This window comes from Alosa pseudoharengus, unplaced genomic scaffold (genome assembly GCF_046254945.1).
Source record: "Alosa pseudoharengus isolate Yale_2024_CS ecotype anadromous, Long Island Sound unplaced genomic scaffold, YU_APseudo_1.1 YU_APseudo_1.1_scf_22, whole genome shotgun sequence".
Classification (NCBI taxonomy): Eukaryota; Metazoa; Chordata; class Actinopteri; order Clupeiformes; family Clupeidae; genus Alosa; species Alosa pseudoharengus.
Genome location: NW_027468680.1, coordinates 14,953,581 through 14,964,756, shown reverse-complemented (window position 1 = coordinate 14,964,756; position 11,176 = coordinate 14,953,581). Strand labels below are relative to the sequence as shown.

Below are 11,176 nucleotides of genomic sequence, written 5' to 3'. Positions count from 1 at the left end.
AGCAAGGAATTCAGTAATTACACATAAAGACACAGCCTGAATGGTATACACATAGTCACTCAACCATACCAAAAGTCCTAAGAACCACAAACTTGCTAGGTGCTCACATACATGTTTGCCTGACTTTTTGGATGAAAAATGCACCAATAGTAAAATATATTCCGCTTAATTGGATCAGTTTTGGCATTCAAGTGTTTGCTTATAATATAAGCAATGTAATTATATAATGCAATGTAATATAATATAATGATGTAATAATAGATAAGAAAAGGCAAATTTAGTGTTGTATATAACATGAAAGTTTATTTACAAAGAGACCAAGACTTTATGGTGGCATGACAATAATATGACACAGCTTGATTTCCCAATGCAAGGAAATAATAATAATTTTTAAAAATCTTCCATTAACAATGTATGCAAAATGGTCATACATTCATTCTGGCACATATAAAGCGGAGGTCAGTGGCGGGCCGCGGCAGCCATTTAACAGCTCTACATACGCCATTAATCTGTGCAGAATGTCTAATGGCTGGAGGGAAGCTGTGGGCAGGGGATGAGTAGAGTGGAGGAAGGTGACAATGGCTGCTATGACATGAAAGGTTTTTCTTCTGTGACCTTGGTCCTGGGTAAGAGGTGAGGTCAGAATGAGAAGTCTCCTGTTTCAGAATGGCGGAACTCGCTCACTCTCTTGAGCAGTGCGCTTTTCACAGCATTGATCTTCCCGTCCAACTCAGTCAGACTGTAGGCCTGAGGAGCACAAAACAGGTTTAATCCTCTTTCCTGCAGGACTTCAGCAATTGATTGGAAATGTAATGAAATCAACCAAATAGTCATATTGAGCAGATGTGTATTAAAAAACTAAAAAATATTTGCAATACTGAAAATTCTCTAGGAATCCATTTGTGACCATGGCACCTTAATCCTCAACAAAGTTTTGTGAGATTCTAGGTATGGCATTTTTCTCACCTGTGAAACAGACGGTTTGGCTCGCTTGTGTACGTAGTTCTGAGAAAAAAATAACAGTTCACATACAGTTACTGATTTTTTTATAAAAATGCAAAATGAAGGATGCGGTCTCTTGTATAAGAATTAATTAAGGTATTTATAGGCCATTAAATCACTGATTTGCCTAAAACAACAAAATGGGAGTTTATACTTGCTACTTAGAACATAAGTGTTCAGTTCAAATTTGTTTCAGAAAATTTGCTTACAAAATAAACTTTTTTTTTTGCTTGATAACCAGTCCACTCAGCCAGAATGTTTTAGCAGAAAAATTGCCTTATAACACCTCTGCACAATTTTCAGGTCAGTGTGAACTAGACCTAGAAATTTTTTTTTGTAAAAATACCCCCCAAAAAAGGCATTTCTCCTTGAGGTACTTTGCTGCAATTCTTGTCCAGAAAGCAATGTCAAAACAAAAGACATCTGACGCATTCTCTTGGCAAATGCAGCCCTTCTAAGCCCCAACAAAGGCATGTTGAAAAATATAAATGCCAGACACTGCTGAAATCCCTCTAAAGCATTTCCTGCTTTCAAGAAGTAAATTACTATAATAACATAATGTCCACTGGCTCTAACAGATGAAGCATAAAAAGAGTTCAAGTTTTGCACTCATTCTTCTCCATCATCATGTGGAGGGACACAGAGTTGGGAGCCGGACATGCAAAAACTTTTTGAAAACATCACACCCCTTTTTTCCCAGACTAAAAGTCACGGTGCACAACAACCTACAGAAATATTCAGAACATCTGACAGTGCACCGAAATGAATACAAAATTAGAATTCAACAAAGTAACAAAAGATCAGTATATTGACATTGATTTCAATTCATCCTACTGCCTCTAACTCTGTTGCCCCCCCCCACCCCGTCTCTTTCTCTTAGACACACTCACACACACACACAAACTAAAGGACATGGAAATCAGCCGGCTCTCGGCTGAACGTTGAACTAATCGCAGCCAGTGAGAGGAGGTGTGCGTTGGCTGAAGGGCACTTACTCTGCTAACTTTGATGGGCTACAATCTGACATGGATAACAAATTCTGAAGAGGAGGAGGGGGGAATCACTCATATCGGCTTTTAATGGCTTTGGAGAACTCTCAGCTTCGGCCGAGTGGGTGCTGCAAACACACACACAGGCAAGCACACGCACACGCACACACGCAATACTAGTCACAACAGCGTACAGCAGCTGGTGAAATATTTTCACTGGCCTGGCACTGTTTCATGCAAAACTGCTCCTCCAAACTGCGCCTGATAGGACCGAGGGGGTCTTCTGGGACCACACCACCCTAATGCCTGGCTCCCCCAACCCCCTCAACCAGCCACCCTCCACCCCCAACGCTGCTCACCACGGACTGGAAGTACTCTGGAGAGAGACCCTCCAGCTCCAGGATGCGATCCTCCAGCTTCTTAAGACGCTGGTACACACTCAGAGGGACGGGGCCAGCTAAGGATGGAGAGAGAGAGAGAGAGAGAGAGAGAGAGAGAGAGAGAGAGAGAGGGAGGAGAGAGAGAGAGAGAGAGAGAGAGAGAGAGAGAGAGAGAGATATGGAGGGGGGTCACATGTAAGAGATCTCTGAAGAGCTACATGGTGAGCCATTATGGCTAATTGAGGACTTGTGACCATCAAGGAACATCGGTGGAATTCACAGCAGAGACCTCTACGTAATGATAATAAGTGTGAAAAACAGTTACATCTGATAAATCACAGCATTTAGATGGCAAATTACAACTTCAACTACCAACGTCAACTTCGACTACAATGCATTCAGAAGTCTCCATTCAGCATTCCGATTAAGACACTAAGGAGATAAAACACTAAATAGAACTTCCAAGGAATATAGGACATTACAAATGTGAAAACAATTGTTAGAGAAAAACCGACCATGAAATGTGTAATTAACCATGAATTGTGTACTACAGTGCCTTGAAAACGTATTTCAGTTAGCCTATTAGCTGGTTTGATTTGCATTGAGCTCAATGAGCATCAAACCAGCTAATAGGCTAACTGAAATACACACCATGCCAATATCTAGGTATGGTGAAGGGTGTGTGATGATGTGGGGCTATTTTAATTCCAAAGGCCAAGGGAACTTTATCAGGATGCATAGTATCCTGGATCCATTAAATAACTGGCTTTTAAAAATAAAAATCTGCCTGCATCTATGGGAATTCAACATAGGGGTATGAATACTTAATGAAGAACATTTATTTATTTACAAAACATTATTCAATCACAAAAATAATTGGTGTCCTTAAAGGTTGGATTTCCTCTTTTTTTTAATTAAGGCATTAAGATCCATTTCCATTTATTCCTCTTTTTAGTCAACTTTAGCATGGGGCTGAATAAATTTTCAAGGCACTGTATGTCATTAAAACAGGTTTATGCTCTTGCATTGCTTTCAAAGTTAACAATGATACAAGAAAATATATACAGTGCATATGATTTATGGGAACTTATGGATGATTTATGAGATACCTTGAGGTCTATACCCTCAAAACACTTGAGGCATACATATCTAGAACTTGGTTGAGCTCTCAACATCACAGAAAATACTATTGCGATCTCATTAAGAAAATGAGATTTAGCATTTCTCTTTTGGTCACAGAAAGACCAACTGGCTGGCAAATGTTTCTCAACAACATGTCCTTTCATGACACTAATTTGTATATTCAGGCCTGTGGCGGTTGCTGCTCTTTGGAATATGGGAAGCTCTGATAAAACATTGCCAATTATTACATTAAATTATTAGGGTGCTATATTGTTCTTTGAGGGCAAATGTTATTCCAAAACCCAGAATAGACCAAACAGTATAGAGTTCTGCTGAGACATGGCAGCTGGCTTGGCTACATTTTACCAGTTCACTTTGGGGGTGGGGTTGGTGTTATCTCTCTGTGACTATTCTATACGTTAATCTGCCTTGCAGTTTTATTTTGAATCTCCCCTGGTGGGGAAGACTATCAAATGGCTTTTAAAATTTGTTCGTAAACAATAGCATAATGTAGCCAGGCTACACAGTTATATTGTGAGTTATCTGGCTATAACTTAGCCTAAATTCACTTACTGAAATGAAAGCAAGTCAAGTAACTCCACATTCACATTACGGTCTTATTTACAGTAGGATATGTGCGAATAGAAGACCGACTGTAGACAATTAGAAACCGACTGTATTGCTGCAACTTGTCTTGTCTCTCGACATCACCTGCCAACACTAACGTTAACGCAACTTGAAACTCTTACTCTCCGATCGCGACATATGCTGTCAATAAAAAAAGAATCCAACCACTATGACGGTTCCTCCAATCATACAGAAGCTCGGCATCCAGGCCATCCCACTGCCCCGTTCACTCCCAAAGACGCCGGGCTTCCCTGGAAATGGAGATTTTGTGGCGTTTGTCCGATAAACATCTAGCTTTTCTGCACCGAGATCAGCCCACTCTGTAGTGTCATTGAAAGTCCAGTGACTGGAAAGTCCAGCGTCTATGGGGGTTTTGATGGATCTGTGTCATCACAGCAATGTATTAGGGGTGTGAAATCACGATAGATGACCGGCAAAACCTTATTACTGAACGAACTAGCCATGAAGTTGAACACATTTTTAGCATGTTCTATTTGGAATATAGTAGATTAATGTAATACAGTATTATTTGATGCAATGTTCCATAATTTCCATAATGTAATACAGTATTATTTGACAATTTTCCATATTGCATGATATTTTAGAGGAGGCTGTGCTTCCCCTGTAGAACAATCCCCTCTGACTCAGCCATTAAGAAGGACTGAGAATCAGTGTGACTGTGGTGCTGAAGGTCTTTGGGGGTTGGCTGACCTGTGGGTAGCTTCAGGTGGCCCTCCATATTCTGTAGCCTCTCCTCGATGGCAGAGTTCCCGCAGTTCCTGGGGAGCCCACCCTGCTGATGTTCTCGGAGCTCCACCCCGGCCTCTGCTCTGCTCTGCGGTCCGTAGGTGTTCACAACACGTGTGACTGCAAACCCAGGCGTACATAGTCAGCCTTTCACATGACACTGATCCATTTTACAATGAGGGTTACTCTGAACTGTATTCGTACGGGAGGCATCAGAAGATTCTTCGTTTTTTAAAAGTCATCAAGAAGCTACTGCTCAAAAAAAAAAAATCTGTAAGTGGTTTTAAGAAGAACTTTTCTACAATTCTTGCTGTGGTCTTCAGTGATGAAATTGGAGCCATATTAACAGAGACAGGAAATTTACTGGAAGAAATCACCAACTATAAAACCTGTCAGGCATATATTGAGGAATGGCAGTCTAGAACTCACTAGGTGAACCTCAAGTTTCAATTTATATGTAAAACGAGGGTATGTTCCATTCTGCCAAAACAGATTTTTTTTGTTGCCTTTTTTGCCTTCTGTATCACTGAAAAGACACCATCCATAATAGTCTGCATGTGACTAGACATCGACTGTTTCCCCTTTTTGGTCCACCTTGAACTCAACACTGCCTTTTAACAACATTGACCATTAGATTCTACTTGTCCATGTTTAACGGATGCCAGCTAGCTTAGCTGTGCTTGTGGAACGTTGGTAAACCTCACTCCCCGACGCCTCAAGAGTGCTGCTGGCATGCGAGCCAGTAGCCTGGGCTATTGGCTCAATTGTTAGCGCGCTCGCCTCCCGATCTGAGGTGCTGCTGTTTCGCGGGTTCGAGTCCGGGCGTGTGCAGGGCTGAATCGCGCAGGTTCAACACAACGCAGGTTACACATGGAGTCAGCCATCCAGGTTCAGTTCATATTTTATCAGTGTGCGATTACTATGTTGTACTAGACATCTTGTCTCTAAGCCTTATCATATGGCTTTCCCCATAATATAATTGAGTGGTTTCATTTTGAGCACAGTATAGTTTCACTTGCTGGCATTATATATATATATATATATATATCCATTACGCGTCTGTGTGTTCATCTGTTATGCTCACCATTTTATCGCTATTGTCTGTAGAGCTGTACAAGATACTAAATGTCATAAATAAACATTGTTGTTATTTTTAAAAAAGTGTTCTAATGGACATTCTGGTCATACACACCTGCACATATCATTATCTATTAGGGTCATTCCACGTCAATTCAACCAGGGCCCACGCACTTAGGTCTCAAAAAATTCTGAAAAAAATACCAGGTGTACCTATGTTACCCAGGAGACACACTGTACAATTACTCTTATGTAAGATCAATACTTTCCAAGATACAGCCAGTTTTACAGGGGGAGGGGGGTGTCGATTTTGTTCGGGCTCTTTTTTTTGTCAAAGTTCACAAGCCCACAGCGCAAGAACTAAACCATGTAGGAGGAAATTTTGCATGGTAGTACATAAATAGGAATAGTATGTAGCAAAATCGTCACGTTTGGTCTGGATAATCCTGCATGGTCATAGCTGTCCCTCAAAGTTGATACAAATTTTATTGGAGTTTTTGGCTGGGCTCTGTTTAAGCCTTCAGAAGACACATTTGTACTCAAACATAGGCTCGATTTATTTTCCTTACTGAGATAAGTAGAAACACTCTCACAAAAAACAATGAACAGAAAATAAATTCCTTCAGGGTCTGAACAGCAGACCTTAGAAGTCTAAAAAATAATTTTGGTTCTCATGTTCAGAGCACCTAAACACCTTGTGGGAATATACAAAGATTTTAAAAATATTTTTTCTTTATTCTCCATGATCTTTTCTTTTTAAAAACACCAATTTGACTTGTCTTATGCAAATCTTTCTTTTTCACTTTCCACCCTGAACATGGGCAAAATGCACCATTGACATCAATATGTTTTGTATAGAGCTACCACAGGTTACTCTATACAACCACAGGTGGCAGTGTGGTGACTATATAAAACATATTGATGTCAATGGGGCATTTTGCCCATGTTCAGGGTGGAAAATAAAAAAGAAAGATTTGCATAAGACAAGTCAAATTGGTGTTTTCAAAAAGAAGGGATCATGGAGAATAAGAAAAAAAACATATTTAAAAAATCTTTGTATAATCCCACAAGGTGTTTGGGTGCTCTGAAAATGATAACCAAAATTATTTTTCAGACTTGTGAGGTCTGCTGTTCAGACCCTGAAGGGATTTATTTTCTGTTCATTGCTTTTTGTGAGAGTGTTTCTACTTATCTCAGTAAGGAAAATAAATCAAGAGCCTATGTTGAGTACAAATATGTCTTCTGAAGGCTTAAACAGAGCCCAGCCAAAAACTCCAAAAATTTGTATCAACTTTGAGGGACAGCTATGACCATGCAGGATTATCCAGACCAAACGTGATGATTTTGCTACATACTATTCCTATTTATGTACCACAATGCAAAATTTGAGCCTCCTACATGGTTTAGTTCTTGCGCTGTGGGCTTGTGAACTTTAACAAAAAAAAGAGCCCGAACAAAATCGACACCCCCCTCCCCCTGTAAAACTGGCTGTATCTTGGAAAGTATTGATCTTACATAAGAGTAATTTTACAGTGTGTCTCCTGGGTAACATAGGTACACCTGGTAATTTTTTCAGAATTTTTGAGACCTAAGTGCGTGGGCCCTGGTTGAACTGACGTGTAATGACCCATTACATCTCTTCCCTGGGAGACCACTTTGCCTAACCTCTGCTAAAGAAAATGGACATGGCTTCCTATATGAAACAAAATGTGTGTTAGGCAGGCTCACAGTTTAAAAATCCGAACATTATCAGTGAATACCTTTGACATGACTTTTGAAGCCGGGATATGGTGTGAAGACTGCGTCCGTTCTAGCACAGCTGTTCTCTGTAAAATAAACATTTACACACACATTAGTAATTTAATTCAATCGTTCCCGCTCCACAGACCCTGACGCACCCAACAACACTTTCTCCCGCAATACTGCAAATGACCCTCGTCTTGTTAGCAGTCGAGTGGCATTTTAAAAAAACATGTTCCCTAGCCCCCCCCCCCCTTTGGCCCCCCCAGCCAAGGCTCCACGCAAATGGATGTGGCCGGAGCACAAGGCGCCTCATCTGCTGCTCACTTCAGCCCACTCAGCCTGCAGTTCGGTGTGACCTCTCGCACGGCCAAATCACCACTCTCCCAAACATTGGCAATTTCTGAGCACTGCGTGCGTGTGTGCGCACACGCATACACGTACACACACACACACACACACACACACACACACACACACACACACACACACACACACACACACACAAAGCCTTATGTCCCCCAGGACCCTGACAAACATCACCATCCTAGATAACCCCTCAAATCCAGCCCCGTTCCCAACAAGACGTCGCCCCATTCCCTACTCACCCTGATTACAGTCAATCACGTTGCAGAACTCACGCACATTATTTTCATTGATCTCCAGCTGCTTTCGCTCTATAAATGCAGATATTCTCCTTTCAATCTATGACAAGAAACATGGGAAATAGCATCGGGATGGAGAGGGAGAAGGACAGATTTAGTACGCTAAGAAAAAGTAATGTGCAGTGTTGGGTATCGTTACTTTTGAAAGTAGTTAGTTACGTTACTACGTTACTATCAATTAAAAGTAATCCGTTACGTTACTACGTTACCTATAAATAAAAGTAACGTGTTAGAGTACTTGTGTGTTATCAACAATTAAAACGTGTTTGGGGTGCGTCTCCGCCTGCAGCAGCAACACACATCCATATGTAGTGCAGTCTAACGTTCTGACAAGCACACCAATTGCCTACCTTGTTCTTGCCCATCTGGAATAACTCCTAGCTTTGCTGCCTCCATCCTTTGTTTTCGTTGTTTAAACTTGTGATATCCATTGATGAGTATTGAATTAGTGAATTAGCTCAACATTGTGTGCTGATATAGATAGCCTAGTAAAAGAAAACAACAAGTAGCCTATTGCGCGTCTGCGTGCGTATTCTCTCTCCCGCTCAAACAAAATGCGTGCACGTTAGTTTTGATAACGTGTTCACTAACTTTATGTAATAGAAAATGGTAAATAGCCTAATGGCATGCAGCTAAAGGGATACTGTGCATAGTTGGGAAGGTATGGTAGGCCAATTTGGTGTGAATACACACACACACACAAGGGAAATTTTCTGTTGATGAATAGCTTGATGGTACACACAGTGTGTATGGACATGCGCCTGCACACACACACACACACACACAGAGGCAAGGAGCAGGGCACAGACGCAAGCAGCCACATCTGACTAAATGCAGAAAGGCAGGGACTTTACTTTCCTTATCGAGGGAAATTCTTAAAGTAACGGAGTAACGAGTGCTTATTTTGGAAAATAACGGAGTTACTGATTACTGAATTCGCAAAACTAACGTGTTAGATTACTCGTTACTGAAAAAAACTAATAAGAGTACTCTAACGCGTTACTTGTAACGCGTTACCCCCAACACTGGTAATGTGCACATATAATTTAGTTTTTTTTTGGTTATATGTTGGTGAACTGCTCTTAATCACTTCTGCTAATGATTACTTTTCACCTGGATTGATTATATCAACATAAAAACATTAGTCTAGATTTAAAACTATTTTCACTGAAATCCACACTGTGCCTATAAACTGAATAAGTATGATGATAACCTTACTATAAAAACGTACAGACTGAGGCTGCACATCATCCACTATAATGGGCAAGCATGCGTTCATGAAGCCTTACCTCTGCCTTACCAGCCTTGATTTGCACAATATGATCGTCCACCTGTGTTTTAGCAGATGTGCTCAGGTCGTTAGCTGGGCAATGGGATATGTGTGACGACTGATCTGATGAGTCCACAACCATCTCCTCCACAGTCTCAGCAGCCTCGTCACCTGCATGGTCGACTGAAACTTCATTCTCCTCCTCTGGGGCCTTGATATTTGGCTCTCTCTCACTCAACAGCTTTAGGTCTGCTGCGATTATCTAAGAGGACAAGACATTTGGTTGTTGTTGCCATTTTCTAAAGGGTCAATTAATGGGCATTCCCACAAGTCTCCACAGAAACGTCTAACTAAATCCACGAAATCAGTGGTATGGGCAAAATATGCTTTACCATGGTATCAAAGACAAGGTAAGTATGTGTCTACATACTCAATGTGCAAGGTATACCTATAGTCTCAGAAGACTTTGTACCTGAAGCATTGAAATATGTCGCTCTAGGCAGGCATAGATGTGAGTGGGCTGGAGAGCCTGTATATCAGCCCGGCTCACATCGGCAGTGATGCTCAACACGGCTGGTCCAACCTTAAGCTTAAAAGGATGGGAATGATTAAGTACTCATTTTCTCTTCAACAAAGGAATAATTAATGACGTTTATTACTTCATATTCCCATTAACCACGGGCGCAGATAATATGCAACAACAAACTACTATTTGACATGTAAACGGATACGACACGTTAACGTTATGTTTCAGTCTAAAGGGAATTAATATTATATGTTAACATTAGCTACTAACTAAGCCTGAGTCTCTTCATATTAACTTTAAGCTTCATCGTTTGTTGATTACCAAAATTATGTGCACGTTGGTTAGACTAGCCGTAGTTTGCATTAGGCTACTCCCGTTATGTTAGTAGTTTGCAATTTGTAACAATATTATCCACGAGACACTGGCTAACAAACTAGCCATTCAGGCTACATATTCCTAGCCTACCCCAGAGAGTATACAATGAAATCCCTTTTCGACAAACCTCTGAACCAAAATCAGTTAGCGATATGATAAGAGCAGTGAAACTGTCGCTGAACGTAGCGGCAGGCTTTCCACTTAAGGGCATTTGGTTTGCATTCTGGTCGTGTTTACACTCCGATGTAGCTCTTTCATTCATGTCTGTCTTTTCCGCCATTGTATTTCCGCCCTTAGAGCGCATGTTGCACTGATTGGTTTGGTTCGGTGAGCGAAAGAGAGCGAGGATATGAAAACCGGAAGCTTGAATACGTCATGCGTCAAATGAACACAGGCATATTTTGTTTAAAAAATAGGAATAGAAATAAAATCAGTGCCAGTAATTAACATTTCTTTTTTCGAGCATGGACTTAAAAGAAAAAATATCTTATGATCTAGTCATGATTATGATCTAGTTATGATCTAGTAATCACTGTCAACGCGTCCCAGCCGGCACACGACCGACCTTCAACGTTGAAATATAGGGGAAATAACGTCAGTTGTTGCGTCAATGTTGAAACAATGTTGAAACAATGTTTAATGCTAAATGGTTGTAA

The 11,176-nt window shown here is 40.8% G+C and overlaps 1 protein-coding gene across 1 annotated transcript; it reads right to left on the bottom strand.

Annotated features, from left to right (window-relative positions):
* Positions 1-276: 276 nt before the first annotated feature.
* Positions 277-10,816, bottom strand: mbip (MAP3K12 binding inhibitory protein 1). The gene is made up of 9 exons (XM_076300690.1): positions 10,648-10,816; positions 10,092-10,208; positions 9,639-9,881; positions 8,293-8,389; positions 7,705-7,770; positions 4,832-4,987; positions 2,351-2,448; positions 967-1,005; positions 277-747 (listed from the first exon to the last, which is right to left on the bottom strand). Exons 1-9 carry the CDS (start codon positions 10,798-10,800, stop codon positions 640-642), a joined length of 1,077 nt encoding a protein of 358 aa, XP_076156805.1. The 5' UTR covers positions 10,801-10,816; the 3' UTR covers positions 277-639.
* Between the last annotated feature and the right edge of the window lie 360 nt (positions 10,817-11,176).